The sequence below is a fragment of the Cottoperca gobio genome, chromosome 16 (genome assembly GCF_900634415.1).
Source record: "Cottoperca gobio chromosome 16, fCotGob3.1, whole genome shotgun sequence".
Classification (NCBI taxonomy): Eukaryota; Metazoa; Chordata; class Actinopteri; order Perciformes; family Bovichtidae; genus Cottoperca; species Cottoperca gobio.
In genome coordinates this window covers 2364268-2390765 of record NC_041370.1, presented here as the reverse complement: position 1 = coordinate 2390765, position 26498 = coordinate 2364268, and the positions used below count along the sequence as shown (strand labels likewise).

Here is a 26498-nt window from a genome sequence, read left to right as displayed (position 1 = left end):
GGGTGAGAGGTCGGAGTGGAGAGGGCTCTGGATATTTTGACAACCAGTAGATTTGAAACGCTGCTCCTGAATGTCGGCATCCAAAACAGCCTTAAACTCATTAAAGGACTAACACGGTGGTTGCTCGTCAGTTCACCCAGGAGGCTCACAGCAACAACCACATTTGAGGATCTCAGAAGTTGTGTCCAGGCAAGTGTGTGAATGTTAGCATTAGCTACGTTGCGAAGTTTAGCTCCGTGAAAGCATGGGAGCTTGTTAATAATGTTAACTCCATAATGTTAGCTATTGAGCGTCGCTGCAAGGCTAAAGTTGCTGGGCTCACGTGCATCAGTTGTGTCTTATTAAATCACACATGAGCTCCGGACATCCCAAACCTTATGGTACAACTTAACGTCGTCACTGCACTATGCAAGCTAACTTAATTTGGTGTTTGGCAGGTTGTTCGCTTCAGACTATCCTCCTTGTTTCACAGCCATGTTAAGCTTCCTCTAAACCCAGATGGCATGCATGAGCCTCATATTTGTTTATCACAATCTTTTCTTGTTAATTAGTGAAGTAGTAATTGATTGGGACCCTGGTTCACTAGGAGCTAACATAGCTAGCATGCTATGTGTGTTAGCCTTTAGCTTAGTGCCATCACAAGTTGTCTGCAGGTGCGGAAAAAGTACAACAATTTCAAATACCGTCATACTTGTAAGGATGTATTTAGTTGTGGCTGTGAACATAATAAATAATACATTATCTATATTATATTATAGCTACTATATTAACATTGGTCTCGCAGTTGTTTATGTAAATGCTCTGGTTATGGAGAGATGTTAGCTTAGCTAAGTCACGCACTGTTAGTAAGCTAACAATTAGTACAGTTCATACAGGTTTACTTTATTCACATGGCTGTTGGTGTTTAATTCACGTTATAACGTTTTAAAATAAGTGTTATGTAATTAGACCCGACACTGGTGGCTAACGTTAGCTAGCTGCTTTCACTCACGTAAGCTAGCAAGTTGACACTGGTTCCTGAAAAGGGAATAATTTATATATAATCAGGACAAACAGCGAGGTGTACTTATGTGCAGACATTATAGCATTAAAACTTAATACATATGGTCATTATCTGTCTGTTACAACTCTACAGCTTGTCATGTCCCAACTAAAGAAGTTTGTTCAAGGCAATGGGGCTGTTTTTTGGTTGAGGTGTTGCAAGTGAGAAAAGCTTTGTGGTAAATGTGATGTACACTGAGACACACACACCTGTGATATGAGGAAATCTTGTCATTTTATCAACTTTTACTCCTTGATACAAGCACAACTTGACACTATTTATTTGAGGTCCAACCCAGAATCTTGCCTGTGACCCCTGGGCACACCTGGCCCTGACTTTGGGGGCAACCTTGTGAGCTTGTTCCTGGCAGGTGATGTGGCCACAGGGTTGCATCAGCCCATCATCCCTGCATGAGTTTACAGATATGTGGTAACTATTGCACCATTTTAATGTGATCTAGATTGTAAAGATAGTTACAGTTGCTGGAAACGGATGAATGTTGTAACTCCGGCAAGTGATAAACGGCGGATGTAATGAATTAAAAATAAATAAATCCAAATTTAGCATGCCCTCATTTTCTTCTTGTTCCTCTAAAGAATTAGTGAAATACAGAAATGCTTGTGCAGAAATGGACTGAGTGTTGCACATCATTCACTATTACAGTATAGTTACTGATTAACAGGGCATTTCCCTCTTTTGCCATCAGCTCTGGTTATAAAAGGCTGTGTTGCAGTAATCTGCTCATCCACGTCCGAGCTCGTCTTTACAGCTGGACTAATGGGCCTCACTGATCAGAGGAGCATGCTTTCACATTATGCAACTATGGGATTGAATGTTGATGCAGTTATGTTACGGAGAATGGACACGGACTGAAGCTCTCTGGAATGTTTGTGGGTATTGGTATAGTTTCTGTCCTCCAGTGATCCACTTGAAGATATTTAATAAGGCATGTAAATGCATTGCAAGATTGAGAAATCGCTGATTATGGCATTGGAATCTATAAACCCCAGAGATGCCTTCAAGTTGGGTATTTTAGCGAGTGTTGAAAAGAGGTAAGCTGTTTTCTTTTCTCCAAATCTCCCATTCCAGTGTAGGGCATTTCTGCGCGTACTATATTAGTTTTAAAAGTGTTTTTTTGCAGTTCCTCCATAAATGTCGTGCACCACTCTCCTGCTCAGAGCAATGTTGTAAGCATGTGGCTTTATACAAATACCTTAATCTACAAGACACTTAAGTAAGCCGCATGGAAGCGCAATGATCTCCCTCACTGAATCAGCTCTTACAATGTGCAACACTGTGTTACTCATGTCTGTAGCTGTGTTTTTGTTAGCAGGTAAGTGTGTTGGCTCCTCACGTGGGAGGCATATAGACCGTTCTTTGTTGGACTATTAGTTGCCCAGCACGTATGTGCAAAAGCACAGGGTTAACGAAGATATTTTCCATCGTGCTGTCATGAAGATTTATTCGTGGTTTGAGAAGTCGTAGTATCTGGTGACAGAATGGGATTTCCAAACAATTGCTGGTCGCCTGTCAAAGTGGCCGAAGAGAACACAAACCCACCAGCTTGAAACGACAGTTTACCAGCACGGTATTCATTTTCTGCCCTGGTTGTGAAGTCTTGGTTTCAAAGTCTCTCTTCTGCTTTTGAGATGTGAAAGTCTCGCCGCGCTACAACATCCAGGATAAATAGGCTGTCGACAGAGGAGGAGGGGAGGCAGCGGGGGGTGGCCAGAGTTTCCGATCGGCTCAATCCTGGATTAGTTCACTGACGGAGATGCTGCTGAGCCTTTGCCAAATCAGGTCTCGCTGCTACACTCATGTAACCTCACAGCCCGCAGTGAACTGGACCAACAGCTGCGAGATGGAGGCGTTCATTGAAAGTTTTCCTTTGCAAAAAGAGAAGCAGGACCAGAGCGTAGTTGGGAGTAGACTTTCCTGCAGGAACAGACACCAGAAAGGCTTTACTTCAAAGCGTGTTTTGACCTTTGCAGAGCCCATTGTGCAAGCTTGCCAAGAGGACGTAGCTGTTTTTACTGTATAAGGTATTTATAACGGCAGATCAAGAGACTCCTGAGGCAAATTCCTCCCAGGAAATGTTTCCGCTGCTCCCTGGGGGACGGGCTGAGCAGTCGCACACTCTGCCTGAATCAAGAAATGAGCACAACGTTAACCTCAAGGCGCTGCTTAAGCTAAAAAAAACCAGCTCTGCTGCTTTCAGGGGACGTAAACAAGAGATAACCTGGTCTCCCATTAGCAGGTATGGTCTCAGAACAGTGCGAGGCGTGTATGATGGATACAGAGTGGTAACGACTGATGTGACAGACCTGTGTTGTTGTTGTTGTTGTTGGCATAGTTATCAAACTATATTGTGCTGCTTATTGACATCATGTGAGAAGCTGAGGCTTAGTGGTCAGTAGAATGAGATGCTGTTCAAATCCAGCTGCGGTGTGTGTGTGTGCGTGTGTGCGTGTGTGTGTGTGCCAGTGTGTGTGTGTGCATGTGTGTGTGTGTGCATGTGTATGTGTGCCAGTGTGTGTGCCAGGGCTGCTGGTTAAACATTTGACATGGAGCAGTGTGTAACGACAAACACGCGATAAGCAGCGCTGAGTAAACGGATGAGATTGGGCAGAGAAGTAGAAAAACAGGAGATTGAGTTGATTTTGGAAATGATTTTCCACTTTGACTCATCATACGGTGCAATGTGAAGCTTTGAGTGTCTGGTAAACGGTTTAATATATTATTAATGCAATGACTTTCAGTGGAATCATTTTGTGGTGGTATGAACACAGTGTGCTATCGGTACACTTTGAATAAGGGATGCTCCGATTGTGGCTAAATAAAGATTTGGTCGATACTGTTGTTTGTTTATTTATTCATGCTTTTGTGACAAAGACATCTTAATTATAAAAAAATTATATATATATATATATATATATATATATATATATATATATATATATATATATATATATATATATATATATATATATATATATATATATATATATATATATATATATATATATAATGTTAAGCCTGCTACACAACGGTCTTCTCAATAATAAGAATACTTTGTAAAGCACTTAAAGACCAACAAAAACAGCTTCTGTTTTGGGAAAAAGAAATTAAATGTAAAAGAAATTAGAAAAGCAATAAAATATAAAGAATATCTAATAAATAAATAAATACATGTTCTTGTCTTTCCATTAAGCACAGACCTACAGTCGGCTGCAACATGGCCCTGAACACGGGCCTCTTGAAGATCACTGGTACCTCATAGCGTACTACTTTTATAAGATGCATGTGATATGCGTCTCTGCCTTGCTGCAGCTCATCCAACATGAGCTCGACAGTCACTGAAAGCAAACGTTCACACAAACCACACGTGTGCGCGGCGGCGGCACCCTTTGCCCTGTTACGTCAGGCCTATCTAGCCAGTTGCTTCTCAGAATCAGCACCTGGGTATGCCGGCGACTGTTGTCCGACAGCAAATAACCAACATTTAACAAACGCTGCAACATTGATGTGACGCAACAGATAAACATCGGCCGCTGCCATCAATTAATGTCACCTTTTTTGCCGATAAATCGGTGCATCCCTACTTTGAGTAAATGCATACGAGTAACATTTTAGTGGCGAAACTAACAATTACTTTGATGTTTTGATGATTAATACATAAAGTACCGGCAGCTTCTCCCTCTGTCCGATCACAGCCGGCTTTTATCAGGTAAACCTGGCGGTTGTTTCTTCCCCGAGTGTGATCCGTGACACACGTTCATCTGTTTGCTTCAGTATAGCTGCTCAGCCGGAGTTGCATGTTTTATTAAGGGGGAATGTGTCCACACCTTTCGGGCCGCTGAATGAGCTGTGTGTTCAAGTGCTGCATGTGACCGCTGTACGAGCGGGTCTGAAGGAAAAACAAACGGCCTCCAGTCAGCAGCATGTGCGCCAGAACGTGGAGTATGTAACTACTTAGGTGTTTAGGACAGAGCTGGCCTGTGTGTGTGTGTGTGTGTCTGTGTGTGTCAGCGCATGTGTACTTAACCCCGGACTTTCAGGAAGCCCTATAGAAAACCTAGAAAGCAGCATAAAGTGTGATAATGTCAAAGCTGCACAAACCTTTACCTTCTGTGTGTGTGTGTGTGTGTGTGTGTGTGTGTGTGTGTGTGTGTGTGTGTGTGTGTGTGTGTGTGTGTGAGAGATATCAACAGTATGGAGAAGAAAAGTTAAACATTTGCTGGTTGCAGCTTTTTAACGCAGGATTTCCTGTATTTTGATATTTATACCAACTGTCAAGATGTTGAGCTGAAGATGTGTGCGGGGAAATGAAACTGAGTTTTTAAATGACCTGTTAAACTGTTTCTCGCTGGCTCCTCCAGGTCCCTGGATGCCCCGCGGCGCAACGTCCTCGGCCGCGCAGTGCTTCCCAATGGCCGGCAGTTGACCCCGCCCACCAGGATGACGCTGCGCGAGCAGCTGAGACAGAAGATCTCGGCGGCTTTCTACCGACACGGCCTGCTGTGTGCCTCCTACCCTGTACCCATCATCCTCTTCACCTCCGCCAGCATCCTCACCTGCTGGTAGGGGTTCTGTCGGGACCTTTGTGTTTCAGATTTTACGCATATGGTTGTGTTTTTGTATCAGAAGGATAAAGGATTGAGCTACGTGTCTGATGAAGTTTGTGTTTGAGAGGGACTGACAGTAGGACTAGTGTTGGCATGAATGTGTGTGTGACTACAAACCTCTTAGCAGTGCCTGCTTCTAAGCGCAGACTCAATTAAAAACAAGTGAAAAGCTTGTTATGTGTCCCGTGTAGACAGACTGAAGAGAGACAGGAGACAAGTAACCGGCTCAGCTCCTCTGAACTGGCCATCTGCACACATATTACAGCCCCCCCCCCCTCCCTGCTGACTCCACGACACAAACATTCACTTAAAACACGCACATTTCCACTCTTGCTGAGTCTGTGGTCAGACGAGAGGACACAGGTCAGAGAGTTGTCCTGGCTGCACCAGCAGAGGCATTGTAAAACAATCTCAGCGATCCGAAACACACGCACGCACCTGCTGCGAGCTGTCTCTGCAGCACCTTACAGCAGCGCTGCAAACGGACGGCTGACCACCACCCGGGGCCAAGTGAAAGAAAAGAGCTTGACGACGGGGATGTTAAAGGCAGGACTCGAGCAGGGGGCTGTGAGAAAGTGGCCCTGTGAGAATGGGAGGCCTGTCCCTCCATCTGCCTGTCAGGAGGGGGGCTAGCTCCACACAAAAGAGGCCTTTGTGAAGGTACAGTGACCTTGCACAGTGGGGGAAGGAGGGAGGGAGAAAACGGCGAGAGAGGGGAGGTTTCTAGCACATTTCTAAAAGGGAAATGAGTCCGATCTGTTTGTACTAACAAACAGCACAACATGACAATACGCTGTCCGCGTGGAAGCTGATGATCAGAAACAGTGACTCTGCCGCGCCTCAGTCTTTGGATACTTTTCCAGACCCTCCCAGTCTCTCCTCCAGATAATAAATAATAAGACTTGATCCTCCCCCCCCCCCCCCCCCCCCTCCCAGAGTAAATCACTGTCTCATTGCAGAACACACAAAGGCCTTTTCTCATGTGTGCCAGGATGCTACTCTCCGCTCATTGTTCTCTGAGATTTAGGTGATTTTTCATCAAGCCTGTAAATGTAAAGATGTTCCTGTGGCAGAGAAACCTTCACGGCAGGTTCAGTAATAAAACAATCCGTCAACAGAATAATCAGCTCAGTGCATTTTTGCATTAAAAGTAAACGGGCAGTAAATAGAAAGTGTAAGGATTTTGTGTAATTATCTAGTTTATCAGTGAAGTACACTTCAGACTGGACTCTTTAACAAACTTTATTTGAGTCCAGCGCAGGTCAAGCGTGCATTGAGAAGACCTGCATCATATGCACATCTCCTGTATGAAAGAGACATTAGTGTATATATATATATATATATATATTATACATATTTTTTATATATATTTTTTAATGTGTATATATATATATATATATTGCATACATATAATATTTTATATAATCTTTTTATATATATATATATATATATATATATATATATATATATATATATATACATTTTGATATAATTTTTGTTTTTATATTTTTTACATATATTATACATAAAATATGTTTTATTTTTATATATATATATATATATATATTTTTTTATTTTTATTTTTTTTATTTAATGTTTTAAATTAAATGACCTATATTGTGATAGAAGATTTTGGCCCTATTGCCCAGCTCTACAGAAACAATATTTGACACTGTGACTAAGATATTCCCTATTATCTATCCCGCTCTCCTACCGTCACTAAAAGCTCCTCTGGCAGCTGCGGTTGCCCAACACGACCATTATACAACAACTACAAACACACTGAACAAGAAATGAGTGGTTTGGTGCTCAGAGGGAACTTGTTTCATAAAGACACACCCAGTTCCAGGAGGAAATCTTGCAAGAAAAGCCCGAGGCCCTGGTGTCATGTTCTCTGTACGAGGTGCATAGTGAACACATCACACGTGTGTGTATCACAGGTCTGCGGGTTAGAAACTACAGTGCAGCTTCACAATGACTTGATCGTGTTTCTGCATTTCATATTATAATTCTATAAACTTCTGCTGAAATGATGCGTTCATGCAAAGAAAAGTATTCCTCATAATGTGTAATGCACTAATGTCCCGGTGGGAAGTATCAGTTATACTTTGAAACATTCAATCAAATGGTTCTCACACTAACGTTATCTATTATGTCCCTTGTGCCCCCCCCCCCCCCCCTTCTCTCCCAGCTATCCGTTATTGAGGCTCCCCCTGCCTGGGACGGGTCCTGTGGAGTTCACAACAGGGGTGCGAGACTACAGCGTCCCTTCCCATGAGCCTCAGGGAGACCTCGGAGAACGGCCCGACTGGGTAGGAGAGGAGGAAGCGCACGCACATTTTCATTACACATTTACGTCTCGTCACAAAACTGGTTCTTACACACAGACGTAGGAATACAAGTTACACAGCAAAGATGGAGGCTTGTAAATAATGAACGATGAACACAAAGCAACGGCTCACTTACTCGTCAGCAGCAGCTTTAATTTACAGAAAAGCTTTTAGGGAACGTTTACAGCATTCACAGAACACTGCGTGTTAAAAGCAATAATTAAATCGTGGTTTATTAGCTGGTTCAGTAGACAAACTGAAGGTGTGTGTGTGTGTGTGTGTGTGTGTGTGTGTGTGTGTGTGTGTGTGTGTGTGTGTGTGTGTGTGTGTGTGTGTGTGTGTGTGTGTGTGTGTGTGTGTGTGTGTGTGTGTGTGTGTGTGTGTGTTGCAGTATCGGGGTCCTCCGGTTGCCTACATCCAGCAGGTGTTGGTGAAGGCGGCGGTGTCTCCGTGGGACAGTAGTCTGGTGCCGGTGGACGTGTTTCGGTCGCCGCTGGGTCGAGCGTTCAGCCTGCTGGAGGAGATCCGTAACCACGTTCACTCCGACAGGTAAAAGAAGGAAGTCAACCTCAACCATCACCTGAATACAATCCTGCACGTCCCAAAACTACAGCTGCAGATGTGATTTACGTACTATTGAACTTGTATTTTCTCAAAGGCTCCGAGTTATACGACCTCCTTTTTGCAAAAGCTTGTTTTTAAGGTTGTTCCTCCACAACTTATTTTGGACGTGCAGGTTTTATAAAGTGCAAACTTTTACGTCTTCTTCACTCAGACTGAAGCACATCCACACTGACGACGTGTGTGTGTACTCTGTGCCGCTGTGTGTGTGTACTCTGTGCCGCTGTGTGTGTGTCGTAAAGCCATCATGCAGCATGTGTACAAATTTGACTTGAGAAATAAAACAATGAATCTATTTTTAAAAATAGTTGCAGATTAATTTTCTAATCTATTAATGACCTTTTTAGCGTCGGTCAGGACAAACTGAATATTTAAAGTCTGTCATCCATGTCTAACACGTGCTCAACCAGAGGGCTTTGTTTCCACTGTAACACTCTGATATTAGTGTGTGCAGTGTGTGTGTACAGTGTGTGTGTACAGTGTGTGTGTGCAGCGTGTGTGTGCAGCGTGTGTGTGTGTACAGTGTGTGTGCAGTGTGTACCGTGCAGTTTATCTTTAATGAAGTCTGTTCAAATCAGGAACATTTCCCCAAGAGGGAAATCACTGACATGGTGCTTGTCTTTTTATTATTCAGTGAAATTGATAGATGAATGTTTCCTCCTGTTCAAATAGTAATGACTTAAGTAATAACTTTTGGTATTTGTGATCTACTCCCATCCTCTCACCTCCTCCCTTCTGTTCCTCCCCTCTGTCTCCTCCTTGTCTTCACTCTGTCTCCTCCTTGTCTTCACTCTGTCTCCTCCTTGTCTCCCCTCTGTCTCTCCTCTGTCTCCTCCTTGTCTTCACTCTGTCTCCTCCTGGTCTTCACTCTGTCTCCTCCTTGTCTTCACTCTGTCTCCTCCTTGTCTTCACTCTGTCTCCTCCTTGTCTTCACTCTGTCTCCTCCTTGTCTTCACTCTGTCTCCTCCTTGTCTTCACTCTGTCTCCTCCTTGTCTTCACTCTGTCTCCTCCTTGTCTTCACTCTGTCTCCTCCTTGTCTTCACTCTGTCTCCTCCTTGTCTCCCCTCTGTCTCTCCTCTGTCTCCTCCTTGTCTTCACTCTGTCTCCTCCTTGTCTTCACTCTGTCTCCTCCTTGTCTCCCCTCTGTCTCCCCTCTGTCTCTCCTCTGTCTTCTCCTTGTCTCCCCTCTGTCTCCTCCTTGTCTCCCCTCTGTCTCCTCCTTGTCTCCCCTCTGTCTTCTCCTTGTCTCCCCTCTGTCTCCTCCTTGTCTCCCCTCTGTCTCCTCCTTGTCTCCCCTCTGTCTTCTCCTTGTCTCCCCTCTGTCTCCTCCTTGTCTCCCCTCTGTCTCCTGCTTGTCTCCCCTCTGTCTCCTCCTTGTCTCCCCTCTGTCTCCTCCTTGTCTCCCCTCTGTCTTCTCCTTGTCTCCCCTCTGTCTTCTCCTTGTCTCCCCTCTGTCTCCTCCTTGTCTCCCCTCTGTCTCCTCCTTGTCTCCCCTCTGTCTCCTGCTTGTCTCCCCTCTGTCTCCCCTCTGTCTCCTCCTTGTCTCCCCTCTGTCTCCTCCTTGTCTCCCCTCTGTCTTCTCCTTGTCTCCCCTCTGTCTCCTCCTTGTCTCCCCTTTGTCTCCTCCTGGTCTCCCCTCTGTCTCCTCCTTGTCTCCCCTCTGTCTTCTCCTTGTCTCCCCTCTGTCTCCTCCTTGTCTCCCCCCTCTGTCTCCTCCTTGTCTCCCCCCTCTGTCTCCTCCTTGTCTTCCCTCTGTCTCCTCCTTGTCTCCCCCCTCTGTCTCCTCCTTGTCTCCCCCCTCTGTCTCCTCCTTGTCTCCCCCCTCTGTCTCCTCCTTGTCTCCCCTCTGTCTCCTCCTTGTCTCCTCCTTGTCTCCCCTCTGTCTCCTCCTTGTCTCCCCTCTGTCTCCTCCTTGTCTCCCCTCTGTCTCCTCCTTGTCTCTCCTCCGTCAGCTCCGGGGTTCGCAGTCTAGAGACGCTTTGTCTCCAGGTGACGGACTTGTTTCCGGGGTTACGGCGGATGCAGTCGGTGCTGCCAGAGCACGGCTGCCTGCTCGTTTCTCCCGGCAACTACTGGCAGAACCAGCAGGAGCTGTTCGACTCCGACCCCGACCTCCTCAAGACCATCCAGAAACATGAACCCAAAGGCCTGCACACTTCAGCCACGCTGCGAGGTGGGAGGACTCGGATGGTGCAGGAGAAGCTTATGTTCTCTTCAGAGATGTTTACTATTAAGAGCTCCTGTAACAATCAAGTGTTGTCATGTGACTCCTTCCTCCATTTGTGCATTTCTAAAATTCTGAAGCGTAGAGTTGAACTTGCGCTGCACGAGAGCTGTGCGGCCTACATTTCTCACCAAATCCAATCTGAAAGGAAATGTAATTTTCCAGGCTGGTCGAGGCGGCCAGGCTCAGACATCTCATCTCTGTGTGCGCTGAGCATCTTTGATGTAACAATCTCCATCTTATCGACTCAGTCATTTTTATAATGGGGCCGTCGCCATGTCAAGCTAATGGTCTGTGCGCTTTTATACTTCTTCCATCAAGGCAGTCTGCCGTTATTCAACAGGACTCATCGTAGTGAGCGGGAGAGAAGAGGGGTCGGAACACTAAGAGGCTTTCATGTGGATGGAGAACAAGCTCTTTTATTCCCTGAGAATCTTTAAACTTTACTCACTGACGGTGAACCCAATCACCCTCCCTGTCTGCTCAGCATTCTGCCTCCGCGTCCTGCTCAAGTGATTTAGAGGTGGCGAGCTTATTCTGGAGCTGTCGTCAGGGACGGCTCGGCTGCCAGATACAGACTGAAGCTCTTGTTCACACTGAAGGCCAGTCACACTGGCGGCGAGTGAATGACTACCGGTCGACATTACTTGGAGTGTGAATACTTTGCCCTTTGACTCTCTGTCTGTCACTAAAACAGGAACATTATTTCCATTTACATTTAATTATATGTGTGTTTTAGACCTCCTGTTTGGCGTCCCGGGGAAGTACACTGGGGTCAGTCACTACAACAGGAAGAGGGTCGTGACGTACACAATCACTGTAGTGCTGTCCAGCTACGATGCAAGGTGAGCTACAAATACAAGAGAAAACTAAAGCAGATTTCATTTTATTTTTGTGCAGAGATCGTGGCTGTTGTATCTTCTGCAGCGTATCGGCCTGTGTGTGTGTGTGTATACAGGTTCCTGGGCAGCCTGCGGGCTCGTCTAAAGCAGCTCCACCCGTCGGCCAACTGCAGCCTGAGAGACGACCACATGGTCCACGTCCACTTCAAAGAGGAGATCGGCATCGCTGAGCTCATCCCCCTCGTCACCACATACATCATCCTGTTTGCCTACATCTACTTCTCCACACGTTAGTCCCACTCTCCGCCCGTCTGCTCCGTCATGTGCATCTCGTTCCTCCGTCCTTTCTCTTTCTTGCATTCTTGTCTTTGTTCAAACACTTAGTGTCACATATCCAGACTCGTGTGTGCCATGGCTTTCTCCTGTGTGGTGCAGGGGTAGCGCTCACACGGGAAGCGTTCAGCGACTCGCCTGTACAAACATTAGTTTATAAAACAAACGCACATAAAGTAAAATACACAACATAATATCAACAGTTAGTTGATTCCTGTTTAGCAACTTTATTAAAGACATTTGTTTCAAATATAATATGAAAAGTAGCCTAAAGGTTACGTCTCACTGCAGTTTTATTTTTATTTTTAATTTATTTTAGATTTTTGAAAAAAAAAATATTTGTTTCTTGATTCCTTTAATTTAATCAAATTATTTTTTCCGCTAGATATAAAATATACTAAAGAACATTATTTTACAATGTAGGTTTGAATTAAACACCTTCATATCTTGAAAAATAGTAACATTTGGTAAAAACTTATGGCGAAAGTGGTAAAAATAATGTCAAAAAAGGCTTAAATTAGTTTAGATTAATCAAAAGATTAACGCTCATTTGTTTTAAGCAGCATATTTGGTATAAAACATTAACTGGCATATATAAAGTTCAGTTTGGCAACGCAGTGAATGTAACAGTCCTCGTCTTCTTCTCCCTCCTGCAGGTAAGATCGACATGGTGAAGTCTAAGTGGGGTCTGGCTCTGGCTGCTGTGGTCACGGTGCTCAGCTCTCTGCTCATGTCTGTGGGACTGTGCACGCTGTTTGGACTGACGCCCACGCTCAATGGAGGGTAGGAGTGCAAACCCTTTTCTACAAACCTCAGTTGTGGATGAATTTAAGAGGTTTCTGTCTGTCAGCGGATTAAAGACGAGAGTTTGTGTGTTTTTAGCCATAAACTTAGAGCCCGTGAATGTGGACATTCAGATTCCAGGGCGTCAAGAAATGAGTAAAAACAATTCTGTGTTTAAATGTTAGTTTCCCCGACTCGACATTCGACGTTAGCATTCAGCATCAAAACACCTGCGTGCCAAAGTGCAGCCTCACAGAGCTGCTTGCGTGGCTGTAGACTCGTGATGAATCGGGAACGTGCCAACGTGTGTCGTACATTTGTTTGATAGACGTTAATGAAGACGAGCTGCAGCAGAAAGAGTTAATCTCCAGCTTATTTATGGGAGGCCACGGAAACATAATTGAATTGAGTTGGAACGCGTCGTTATGCTTCGCTGTTGACTTTCACTGTTAATATTTACTGCTCCAGCAGGCGGGTACGGCTTCATCCTTATCTCTTATCATATTCTCTGAAAGACAAGGACACACTCACACACACTCACACACACACACACTGACGTTCCATGGATTTGCGTTAATGTTTACAGCAGGAGGGCGAAAGAATCTGTGCGCTAGTGACGATGACGAAGGAGGGACGGGGTGTGGATGTGGGCGGGAGATATAGTAATATTGACATTTAGCGGTTGTCCAATCATCGGAGGATTATGAGAAAGCAGACATTGTGGCGTGACAACTGACCGTGCTCGAACCTTCTGTGTGTTTGCATAAACATACATCGTGGTCAACACAACCAAGATATGCATCCGAGCTACACATCCTGCTCACTCATGGGTGACTCCACATGCTGATTTAGGGGAAGTGAGTGTGTTTATGATGCACAGTGTTACAGAGTGTGTGTGTGATGTAACATGCAGAGCTGTTGACTCCTCTGTGACCCAGCTACACTCTTACTCCTGCAGTACAAGCTTAGCTATACGCTCAAACTAATCTGTGGTGCACTTCATCAGGGAGGGAACCAGCAGCAACTATTCCAACGTAGTTAATTGCTTGATTTGTCAGGAATTGGATTTAGTCACATTCACTCACTGACCTGACTGTAAATGATTGTCTTGATGACCACACACCAGCCCACTGTGTCATCGTGGGTGACGCACAAAACCCGCTCCCATTTCAGGGACGAGGGAAACATTAGCTCTTCATCAGCTTTACCTCTTTACACGTTGTGCTGGTGATCCAGGAACTAAAGATTATTATTGTATTATTATACGTTTATAGTTTATTGTCTGGTTCTCTGATGTATGTGGGGAGAAGGAAGCAGAGACGCAGGTTCGATTATGTGGAGATATAATCTCTCCACCGAGTCCTGGGTCTTCCCCGGGGTCTCCTCCCAGCTGTACCTGGAACACCTCCCTAGGGAGGCGGCCCAGGTGGCTCCTCACTAGATGAACCACCTCAACTGAATCCTTTCAACGTAAAGGAGCAGCGGCTCTACTCCGAGTCTCTCCTGATGGCTGAGCTTCTCACCCTATCTCTAAGGGAGACGCCAGCCGTCTGAGAAAACACATTTCGGCCGCTTGTACCCGTGATCTCGTTCTTTCGGTCATGACCCAGCCTTCACGACCATAGGTGAGGGGAGGAACGAAGATCGACCGGTATATTGAGAGCTTTGCCTTCTGGCTCAGCTCTCCTTTCGTCACAACGGTGCGGTAAAGTGACTGCAGTATCCGCCCCCGCTGCTCCTGATTCTCCGGCCGATCTCTCGCTCCATCGTCCCCTCACTCGCGAACAAGACCCCGAGGTACTTGAACTCCTTCACTTGGGGTAATGGCTCATTCCCTACCCGGAGTAGGCAATCCACCGGTTTCCTGCTGAGAGCCATGGCCTCAAAATATAACTTACATAATACTGCCTGTATCTTTTAAATAACACTCTAGTTCTCACTCCTCCACCACGATGGTCACTCGTGAGGATAGTCACGATTATCGGATGATAAAAAATGCACCACAATCAACTTATTGTGTTATTTATGGAGATCCTCCTCAGGGAGTCCTGGTATAGTTTTATTAATGTTATCGCTTTGTGCAGGGAGATCTTCCCCTACCTGGTGGTGGTGATCGGCCTGGAGAACGTCCTGGTCCTCACCAAATCCGTGGTGTCCACCCCCGTTGACCTCGAGGTCAAACTCCGCATCGCTCAGGGTAAGAGAGAGAGAGAGAGAGTGTGTGTGTGTGTGTGAGTGTGTGTGTCTTGTGTTTGTAACGCTGGTCTTATTTGCGTCCAGGTCTTAGTAATGAGAGCTGGTCTATCATGAAGAACATGGCCACTGAACTGTGCATCATCCTCATTGGATACTTCACTCTGGTTCCAGCTATCCAGGTAACACAAACATTGCAAATAATACTTGGATGTGTTTCATATCCTGAGACAGAAGATGTGAATGCGTGTGCTGCTCTGATGTCTCCTCTGTTGCAGGAGTTCTGTCTGTTTGCTGTGGTGGGGCTGGTGTCGGACTTCTTCCTGCAGATGTTCTTCTTCACCACGGTTCTATCTATAGACATCCGACGCATGGAGGTGAGAACTCTCACTCGTACAGATCACAGATGCATGTCACCCAGCAGGTCGACTAATGTAAACATGAGGATAACATGACACATAGCTCACAAGCCCTTCGTCTTGAGCAGACGTCGTCACACAGATAAAATCACCACACAGTTCTCAGATTACACTTTTCACACACGTGCGCTTCTTACTTCTCCCCCTCATGGTCCCGTTTCCCGTCACACACACACTGAAACCTTTCATTTGAGTTTAGCTCAGTGCTCCGCTAAATGAGCATTAGGACTATAAGCCCAAATACATTTACATAAACGCAAAGAATCAGCTTAAAGTTTAATCCTTTAATCCTTTTGAAGGATACGTGGTATATGTTAAAGATGTGATTAAAATGGCTGCAGCGAGGGATGCACCATGTAGGACCTCTGTCTCTCCACCACTGCAGACATACAACATGACATATTTATGTAAACTTCTTTCACCCCCACAGCTGGCTGATTTGAACCGCCGCCTGCCAGCTGAAGCAGGACTACCTCCACCCAAGCCTGGCCCGCTGCGTCCACGCGAAGTCCCCCCTCCCCCACGACCCTCCCCCCACACAATCACCCTGCAGACCCCGGCCTTCAGGAACCTGAGGCTTCCCAAGAGGCTGCGTGTGGTGTACTTCCTGGCCCGCACACGGCTGGCCCAGCGCATCATCATGGTGAGAAGAAGGACTCGCAGCTGAACTGTTGAATGTGAAGTCTGCTGTCTTACTGTTGGCTCCCTGCGCTGGTCCTGTGCTGGTCCTGCGCTGGTCCTGCGCGCTGGTCCTGCGCTGGTCCTGCGCTGGTCCTGCGCTGGTCCTGTGATGGTCCTGTGATGGTTCTGCGCTGGTCCTGCGCGCTGGTCCTGCGCTGGTCCTGCGCTGGTCCTGTGATGGTCCTGCGCTGGTCCTGCGCTGGTCCTGCGCTGGTCCTGTGATGGTCCTGCGCTGGTCCTGCGCTGGTCCTGCGCTGGTCCTGTGATGGTCCTGCGCTGGTCCTGCGCTGGTCCTGCGCTTCCTGTTCCTGCAGTCATTGCCCCAATATCTGCGTTCTCATTGTATCAATGTTCCACTGATGGACGGGAACATTCTGTTAAGTATTTGTTAGTTCAGTGACTCATCAGCGTGGCTGCACCCTCGCTGATGGATAAATCACTTTGCAATTGAAAGCACTTTAACACGAACTTAAAGCAACATTATGAAACTACTTCACCTTGATGCTACACTGACGGGGAGAATTGTGAATTGTCGGCTGATCTTGCACGATGGGACTTAGGAAGTGTGTAAGGCTTCACTGCACTAAGTTGATTTTGGTGAAACTGGATGATGTCCTCCGGCTGCTCTGCCTCGACTCCCGGTGATTGACAGTTTCCTGATGGACAGAGAGCGTTTACTTGTTGCTAAAGTAACGCTAACCGAACAATAGCTAGTCAGCTGTTAGCTTAATGCCGTGCTGGGAGCTCAGAGCACCGGGGGAGGATTGTTGTCGTGCAAGAACCGGAGCTGGGTCAGCTGTTGCACTTGCGTCAGATAGTGAGGATTGAACAGTGTGATGTGATGTATGACTGTAAACATAAAGCTTAAGAATGAGAGGAATTCCTTTTCAAGGGAAAGTAGTGGAGGTGGAGACGTGACCTGTTCAGGCCTCACTGAACATCAGTTTAATGAATCGAGCAGAGACCTCCGATAATCCAGCTCCTTCTCCTTCCTTGTCTCCAGGTCGGTACAGTGATCTGGATCGGCATCCTCGTCTACACCGACCCGGCCGGAATACGCACCTACCTGGCTGCACAGGTGTCTGAGCAAAGCCCTCTGGGAGATCCCGGAGGAGGCGGCCTGCCCCCTCATTTGGGGGTGGCCCCCGTCTTTCGTGGAGTCGATCCTACCAGCAGCCTCAGCATCCACCCCGCGCCTGATCCAACTCCTTTACTTGAGAACCAGTCGCAGGGCCACCATGGCTCCGCCAGAGCGGGGTCCCTCCCCCAGCCGCAGCCCCCCGCCGTGCCCCAGATCACCTGGGGGGCGGAGGACGAGGAGGGCTGGAGGAGGCTCTCCTTCAGGCACTGGCCATCGCTCTTCAGCTACTACAACATCACTTTAGCCAAGAGGTGAGTGAGACACAGGCATAGAAGTTCTTTACAGTTATATTCTAGGATTTTATTTAAGGAAACACCGACCAATCAGAGCAGGCTTTTTCAGAGGGGGGGGGCTTAAAGAGACGGGCGGACGGACAGAGTGTTTTAGACAGAGGGGGAAAACATTAAAACACTTCATATTCCAACAGCTCTTTATACAGCTGATGCAGGAACCCCCCAGTAACCTGTAGATATCAGTCCCATCATCTACAGGTGCAAACAGCAGCGTCAAACTCCTCCCCACCACTGTAACTGTGTTTATGTCCCGACGTGAAGATGATTTGTCCAGTTTTGGATTCTGCATACCCCCCCCACCCCCCTCAGGTTTTGTGATATCCTGTTTATTACTGGACGTTCTGTTTCAGGTACATCAGCATCCTGCCCGTCATTCCCGTCACCGTTCACCTGAGCCCCCAAGAGGCCATCGAGACTCGTCACCCTCAGGACACGAGACACCCCCCTCCCTCTATTCCCAAGGTCTCTGCAGATCTACAGACGGACTTCACCCTCTACAAGTTAGTACACACACACACACACACACACACACACACACACACACACACACACACACACACACACAGCGAGGTGCACTTGAGAAACATTATTATTGTAAGTAACCCAGTTGATGAGAAAGTGTGTTAAATGTGATCACTGCCAGGCTGCGTATAAATGTTCTTAAAGTAATTAAACTGCTTCTGCATGTAAATAATGTCTGGACTAAAATATTGCACAATGCAATTATTTATTATCTCTACATTTGCTGAGGTAGCTCCATAACCTGATGCTTTAGAGTTTATAACGTTTGCTCTATAAAAGCTTCTTTGACTCTTTCATGGTTTATTGTTTTACAACATTATAACGTGAATGAAAACCTATAATCTATAACACACGGTCCACTTGGTGTTAAATGTTTGTTTTTCAGCAGAGCTTTGTGTTTTAGACGACTATAAATGAATCGATATGTCCGTGTTGAGAAACACCTGCGCTCACAGAGACTCGTGTGAGCAGTGAAAGGTCCTTGGCCTTGGATCGCTCCACCAGGGTGTCATTGAACTGATTGCACCGTGGACATAGAAACCTTTTGTTTTCGTCCCTCCTGCAGGAGAGACGGTCAAGGTCAAGTTGAGCTACAGGCGGGGAATAATGACAAGTCAGGTTTATGGGGTAACATGTTTGTATTACAGCTTCTAGAAAAGGGAATAAAGCAGGCGCTGCTTCATTGTCTCAGGTGTGTCGAGTGTCACTGGAATGTTTTGTTATCTTAGCTGAGGCAGAGAGAGAAGCAGAACAATGGAGGCTTGTTATCTCTACCTTCAGAGAGCCCCGGCTCTCCCGGACTGGACCAGCCTGCACGACCTGCTCGCTTTGATCTGCGAGTTTCGTAACAAAACAACACATGACCTCATGATTGGATTCATGCTTTGCTTGAAACTTAGCATTTTGCTGTGTTTCTTGCAGACGAGGCACAGCTGGCTTCTCTACTCCGTTAACAGCTTTACGCTCTGTTGACGGTGACACATCTTTCCCTAACGTGTTGACTGCTGTGCATCTTCAAAACTCTCATGATATTACTTCATTACGAAGACAACTGGCGGCCCAGAGCCGTTTGGCGTCTTGTGGATTTCCAGTTTGGAGATTTAGATTGTTTGTTTTTAATGTGAGTGTTAAAAATGGAACATCTTCTGCAGGAACCTCTGAAGTAGAAAACATTCTGAGAGGGAAAGAAGCACGTTGTAGATACGAAGGCTATCAGCTGATGTTGGGTCATGGTTGTGACCTTTACGTCTTGTTTGGATGACCCTGAGAAGGCCATTGGGACAAAGGTGAACATGCTGTTACCGTAAGATTCAGAGCAGGTTGCAACACAGGTTGTTTACTTATCACGAGGAGAGATCTTTGCGTGTAGCTTTGAGAAGTCCAGGATGTTATTAATGTTCCGTACTCATGAGTACAACCTCCCCGACCTCCTCCTGCTTTAGTGTTTAGATTTGTTTGGATTTCAAATGTTTCTCTCTGCATGTGTTCACTCGGGGGCGGTCTGTGTGACCCTTTGTTTAACCCTTTGATGCACAACATGAGTTTTAACTGTAAATATCTTTGCAATAAATTACTTCAATCATCACACATTCTTATTTTTACTTTTACTTTCTTACTTTTTGAATAAAAATCACTTTTGTATCACTACCCTTCTAATCAATTAATCTAATCATTTAATATTCCAAGTATTCATTAAATATCTTGTTTTTTATTACCACAAATCCTTATTTTAAATTTTCTTTCTTAATTTATGAACTAAAAATAGTTGTTGTATCACTACACAAAAATGACCCGCGTGTGTGAAGTGTGATAACAATGAAAAAAAGACATAATATAATAATAATGTTGTTAAACATAATTATTATGGCAGTGATTTGGACCAAACAACACATTTAATATCTGAAATCTTTAGTTGTCACTTTGTCACACTCACAGATAACATACATCAGTACAGACAGACAGAGACAGACAGACAGACAGAGAGACAGACACAGAGAGAGAGACAGACAGACAGACAGAGAGACAGACACAGAGAGAGAGACAGACAGACAGAGAGACAGACACAGAGAGAGAGACAGACAGACAGACAGACAGACAGAGACAGACAGACAGACAGACAGACAGAGAGACAGACAGACAGACAGAGAGAGAGAGACAGACACAGACAGACAGAGAGACAGAGAGAGAGACAGACACAGACAGACAGAGAGACAGAGAGAGAGACAGACAGACAGAGAGACATACAGACAGACAGAGAGACAGACAGACAGACAGAGAGAGAGAGACAGACACAGACAGACAGAGAGACAGAGAGAGAGACAGACACAGACAGACAGAGAGACAGAGAGAGAGACAGACAGACAGACAGACAGAGAGACAGAGAGAGAGACAGACACAGACAGACAGAGAGACAGAGAGAGAGACATACAGACAGAGAGACAGACACAGAGAGAGAGACAGACAGACAGACAGAGAGACAGAGAGAGAGACAGACACAGACAGACAGAGAGACAGAGAGAGAGACAGACAGACAGAGAGACATACAGACAGAGAGACAGTGTTTATATAAGAAGATCACTTTAACGTGCACAGATCACTAACGTCTCCGACCTCTTGCAAGAGAACGAGGACAACAAACAACAACAGGACATGAACCCAGAACGTATTCAAAGAAGGAACAAACTGTTGGCTTCATGAAAGAAGAACAGACTGACTCACCTCCACGTGTTGCTACGTCAGGTAGCAGAAGTTATCATGTTATCATGCACTGATGCTAAAGTAAGCGCTTTAGTTCTAGCTCATTGAAAGTCCGTCACTCATTCGGATAAATCTCCATTTCAGATGCGTCTGTCCAGAGACCTTTGCTTCATGTCACCGTGTCTCTCCTTCGGCTCCTCCCGTGTGCTGTACATCATCGTCACCTTCTGTTATACTTTGAGTTTGTAGAGTTGAATCTGTACAGTATTGTTGGGGGGGAGGAGCTCCCAGTTGTGACGCTGTGTTGGTTAATAGCAGTATAAATATTAATTAAATGAACATCTCAACTTCTTAAAATGGTAGACGGGATGTGTAAAGTTTCAGAGCAGCTGCGGCCACTAGAAGGCGGGTTGTACTGCGCAGGGTCCAAAGAAAACAAGTGTTCATGTGATAAGAAGTAGCGTTCTGTGTTTGACTCCCTCCCTCCTCCCTTCCAGGGTTGCAGCTCTGGGTCTGGCGGCCGGCGTCCTGCTGGTTCTGCTGCTCTTCTGTCTCTACCGCGTTCTGTGCCCACGTAACTACGGCCAGAACGGCGTCTCTCACGGCCGCCGGCGCCGAGGGGACCTGCCCTGCGACGATTACGGCTACTCTCCTCCCGTCAGCGAGATCTCGCCGCTGCTGCTGAGGGGCCACAGCATGGTGAGGATGGACTGCATTTTAACCATCGGGACGTTACAGGATATGTTGTGTAATAGACGTGGACATTCAGCAGCAGGGAGCTGAAAGGGGGGGGGGGCAAAGATGCTGCCTGATGGAGCATGACCATGGAGTCATAACTCTTAAAACACATAAATGAAACACTTACTGATCTCATCATCATCATCACGCACACTCCCGAGGATATCATCAGGATTAAACGTCCATAAATCCACTTAGACATCAAACAGGAAAGACATTTGCAAAATGTAAAAAGATGTAATTATGAAGCACTAACTGTCCATGTGTGCATTTCACCACAAGAGTCACCAGTCACACAAAGTGTGGACATGAAAAGCTATTTATTTGTTCATGTGGTTTTTCTTCTGTCTTGCAGGACATCGAGTGTTTGGCCAGTGACGGGATGCTGCTGGCTAGCTGTTGCCTGGCAGGACAGATTCGGGTTTGGGACGCCCAGACTGGTGACTGTTTGACCGTCATCCCAAACCAGGAGTGAGTCACAATATCTATTTATTTAGCTTTCAGTGCTTCGACAGTGTCAGTCTTCTAAATTTGTCTCTCACTCTCTACTATATTATTGTTGACAAACTAAAATTGATTTCAGTTGCTTTATTCTGGTCCTGCTCATTCTCAGTCTCACAACACCATCATTCAAAACTATTAAAACGAACTATTTATTTATTTATTTATTTATTTTATTTATTTTATTTATTTATTTATTTTATTTATTTTATTTATTTATTTTATTTATTTATTTATTTATTTTATTTTATTTTATTTATTTATTTATTTTATTTATTTATTTATTTATTTATTTTTATTATTTTATTTTATTTTTTATTTATTTATTTTATTCATTATTATTTATACTTTTTTTTTATTTTTTATTGCAGCTCACTAACTAAACACCGTTTCCTCCCTAGGCTCAGACGGAGCAGCAGCAGTGGCTGCTGGGAGCAGCGTAATGGCTGGGACGGAGAGTTGGAGTGTTTAGGCTCCGAAGCTCACGGCTCCTCCATCAGTGGTGACGGCCTATCAGAGGAAGAGGGCTACCCGCTGAGACGGCGCACTGCTCCCACGCGGCCTACTCTATTCACCGACCAGCCCGATCTCACCCCCCTCATCGACACAAACTTTGCCTCCCAGCCCCCCTCCCACCTCGGCACCCCACCCAGGGATGGCTTTGACTTTGGAGGTCTAGTGGAGCGCGCCTACATGGAGCACGAGCCCCCCTCACCCTCCACATACCCCTCTCCTTCTTCAGCCTCGTCCTCGCCGCCCTCAGGAGCTCTGCTCCAGAGAAGACCCAGCTTAGGGGATGCAGCCGCCTTCTTGACCCAAGAGAGAGCTTCCACGGCGGGGACGCAGGCGACGGCAGACTGGGAAAGCTCCGTCTGGGCCCTGGAGCTGAGAGGAAACCTGATAGCTGCTGGGAGGAGCAGCGGTAAACTGGAGGTTTGTGAAATCTATAATGTATAATAAATGGTGGCAGTCTTTCTGCACACGATGCTACGTACACTACAGGATGAAAATGTGAAAATAAAATACACTTTGAACTCGTATTTGGTTTCAGTTGTGGGATGCAGTTGAAGGGTCGTTACGCTGCGTTAATGAAGACGGAGGCTCTGGAATCACAGCTCTGGCCTTCCTCAACAACAGGTGACGCACACAGAACACACATGTGACGGAGCTAAAGTGCAACTCGTATCCCGTACCGTGACCGTCAGTGGATACGAGCTCCTTCTCACTCCACAGTGATGAATGCATGATTATACTTCATCCTCAGACTCCATATTTTCCCTCCTCAGAATCGTAGCGGCTCGGCTGAACGGCTCTCTAGATTTCTTCACTGTTGAGATCAACAAACCTCTGGGGCTGCTGCAGTACAGAGGTGAGGCTCAGCAGGAGGAGGCTTTATGTCTGTGTGTATGTCAGCTGGTTCATGACATCACCTTGAGATGCCTCCTATTAAAAAGACTCAACTATTAACTGCTTAATTGAGAACATGATTAGTTGCAGCTCTTCATATGAACCCAGGTGTACAATAAAGATGGCAGAGGGGGGAGGAATGGGCCTGGAGGTTCTGAGAACATTACGTTGTATAATATATGGGCATCGTCTTCCCACAGGAGCCCCCGTGCGAGGCAGCATGCCCCCCTCGCCCTGTTACAGCAGCGAAGATGTGATCAGCTGCCAGCTCACGCGCTCGGTACAGTGCGCTCACCAGAAGCCGATCACGGTGCTGCGAGCGGCCGCCGGGAGGGTCGTCACCGGGAGCCAGGACCACACTGTCCGGGTAAAGCGCTCGACACTGACGTGTTTATCAGCGAACCACACAAGTTGCTGTTTAATCCTAATAAATTCTTTGTTGATTGTTTATCAGATTTATCGTCTGGAGGACTCGTGTTGCCTCTTCACGCTGCAGGGTCACTCTGGAGGGATCACAGCCATCTACATCGACCAGGTGAGTGATGCAGCGTCCTCTAATTATATATTATTATTATTATATCGCCATGGAAATCTACTCTGAGATTGTGAGGGCACTTTGAGTGACTGTATACTATGACCACTTATTTAACTTTGTGTCAAACAAAACCATAAAACGTTCATAAAAAGTTAAAGAATAAAAGTACGTAATAAAGAAAGTCATAAAAAAGATTCAAAGCAAAAGTCGTCCATGTATTAAAAGGTTGTAGAGTGTGTGTGCATAAATAATAGAGACTTATTAATGATATATATATAATATATATACCAGGCTAAAGAACAGCGTCTGTTGTACGTGCTCACTGTGACTCTGTCCTCAGACGATGGTTCTGGCGAGCGGCGGGCAGGACGGCGCCATCTGCCTGTGGGACGTCCTGACGGGGAGTCGCGTCCGCCATGTTTACGGTCACCGCGGCGACGTCACCTCGTTGGTCTGCACCACCTCTTGCGTCATCAGCTCGGGACTGGATGACCTCATCTGTATCTGGGACCGCAGCACCGGGATCAAGCTGTACTCCATACAGCAGGTGCAGCGCTTTAAAATCTGTTTGTTCCATTAACTCAGCGAGATGTTCTGGGATCGTCCCGCTCGACACAAGTGATCCTGCGCCGTGTGTGAACTCCACTTCACCTATCAATAATGAGAAGTGTGCCGCCCTGCTCTACTTGTTTCTAACCTCTCTCTCTGCTCACCAGGAAATGGGCTGCGGGGCCAGTCTGGGAGTCATCTCCGAGTCTCTCCTGGTGACGGGGGGCCAGGGCTGCGTCTCCTTCTGGGACCTGAACTTCGGCGACCTGCTGCAGACGGTCTACCTGGGCCAGAGCAGCGACGGACAGGGCGTCCGGCAGCTGCTGGTGCTCGACAACGCCGCCATCATCTGCGACTTCGGCAGTGAGCTCAGCCTGGTGTACGTCCCGTCTGTGCTGGAGAAACTGGACTGATGGAACAAACACTGAGAACATCCTCTGCCCCGTCATCACGTTCCTGTTTTAGATGGAGACGCCATCTTTACAACGGTTTCTATTTGCATTCAAGGCTTTTCATTTTTTTGATGCGTCAAGTGCAAGCCTGGATGTAATGAGGAAACAGGAAAGCTGGGGGCTGATTGTGCAACCTGCCGCATTTAATCTGAGGAGCGTGACGGACCCTCCATACTGAACTGTTGACATTTACGAGGGTGATGAGGTCCGTTCAAGAACAGCTGGATGTTCCTCACTCAAAGAGGACCCCCCAGTCACCAGTTTGTGCTTTTTTTTATGCGTGCATTTGTTTCGTGGCTCTGCCCTCTATGCTGCTTATACGGGTGGGGCTTAACTGTGACCTCACCCGCCCAGAGAGGAAGATAAAACGGTCTCCTTATTTTTTAATATTCCCGCTGCCTCTTTCGCTCAACGGCGAAGTGCAGCCACAAGTGTGTGTGTGTGTGTGTGTGTGTGTGTGTGTGTGTGTGTGTGTGTGTGTGTGTGTGTGTGTGTGTGTGTGTGTGTGTGTGTGTGTGTGTGTGTGACTGACTGAATGAATCTCGCCCTTTATATGGCAAAACACTGCTGAAAACAAAATTTGATTGGTCATGTGTGAGACTGTTAAAGTGTGTGTGTGTGTGTGTGTGTGTGTGTGTGTGTGTGGGAGAACTGATGATTACTGTATAAAGTAAACCTCCATAGGGGGCTGTTTTTATATGTATAAATCTATTATTTATTAGTGATACAGTTTTGAATAACAGTTTGTCTATGAATGGCTAATCCCGGCTCTTAAACAAGAACAATGTGGACATGATGATGACATGCGTGTAAGATGGCGACATGTTTGGCAGGACGTTGGTTATAAAACGATTGTTTGTAATATTGAAGTGGAAACACTGAAGTGTTGGTTGTTTGAGTCTTGGGGCTGCAGTGGAGAAGGTTCCTCCTCTGATCCCAGCCTCGGCCTCTGGTTCTGGGGTGACCGATGCTGTACGAGGAGCCCCCGCGTGCGACACCTCCACTTTCCAAACTGCTTGAACGTTGGATGAGAACACTGACTTCATGTTTACATTGGCGGCCGTGTTTCTTTTATAAATTGTGCCCATTAGAGATTTCTTTTCAAATCTTCGTTTACTGTAACTTAACTGCTTTCCAATCCACAAACTGACACAACTTCCTGTAGTTTGTCCAACGTCGGACCTCACAGAACATCTCGTGGAGTCTTTAAACCTGCCCGCCTCGTTCTGCAGCCGCTCAGTGACGGTTAATATGCAGCGGCATCAACTTAGTGTCTCTATTTGCCCTTATAAGCTAACGATACAGAACATTGTAGACACAGATGCTCTCGGCGTTCACAGGGAGAAAATATTACTTTTGCCAAATGTAATAATAGATTCGACTGATGAATTCATTATCCTAAAATCTGAACCTGCTGATGCGTTTACATCAAAACATTACTTTGAGACGTGCGCACAACCAAACAGTCTGCAATAGGAGAGTCTGCACATTGTTTCTGTGCTCCTGCAATCTTCTTTTATTCCCGGTTACTGCAAAGTCTTAGTATTCATAGATCTTCATGAGGCATCA

General features: G+C 46.1%; 1 protein-coding gene across 2 annotated transcripts; it reads left to right on the top strand.

Annotated features, from left to right (window-relative positions):
- scap (SREBF chaperone) lies at window positions 1–25451 on the top strand. 2 transcript variants are annotated; one of them, XM_029451966.1, is made up of 23 exons: window positions 1–189; window positions 5422–5622; window positions 7859–7979; window positions 8389–8546; window positions 10572–10792; window positions 11583–11688; window positions 11802–11974; window positions 12675–12801; window positions 14886–14998; window positions 15082–15176; window positions 15273–15371; window positions 15844–16056; window positions 17098–17486; window positions 17879–18028; window positions 21245–21446; window positions 21841–21956; window positions 22388–22919; window positions 23038–23123; window positions 23273–23355; window positions 23594–23760; window positions 23848–23928; window positions 24269–24475; window positions 24645–25451. In XM_029451966.1, the coding sequence occupies exons 2-23, from the start codon at window positions 5501–5503 to the stop codon at window positions 24888–24890; spliced, it is 3807 nt and encodes a 1268-aa protein (XP_029307826.1). In that variant the 5' UTR covers window positions 1–189; window positions 5422–5500; the 3' UTR covers window positions 24891–25451. The 2 variants fall into 2 exon arrangements, with proteins under 2 accessions (XP_029307826.1, XP_029307824.1); XM_029451964.1 differs by lacking the exon at window positions 1–189 and adding an exon at window positions 2997–3299.
- Window positions 25452–26498: the final 1047 nt, after the last annotated feature.

What these genes read in the sequence shown, in the direction of transcription:
- scap (XM_029451964.1), top strand. Translation starts at nt 3,136, where the DNA reads ATGTTTCCGCTGCTCCCTGGGGGACGGGCTGAGCAGTCGCACACTCTG. An exon ending in GCCAGCATCCTCACCTGCTG is followed by an intron (nt 5,623 to 7,858) that starts GTAGGGGTTCTG and finishes CTTCTCTCCCAG; the next exon opens with CTATCCGTTATTGAGGCTCC. An exon ending in ACCGTCATCCCAAACCAGGA is followed by an intron (nt 21,957 to 22,387) that starts GTGAGTCACAAT and finishes TTTCCTCCCTAG; the next exon opens with GCTCAGACGGAGCAGCAGCA.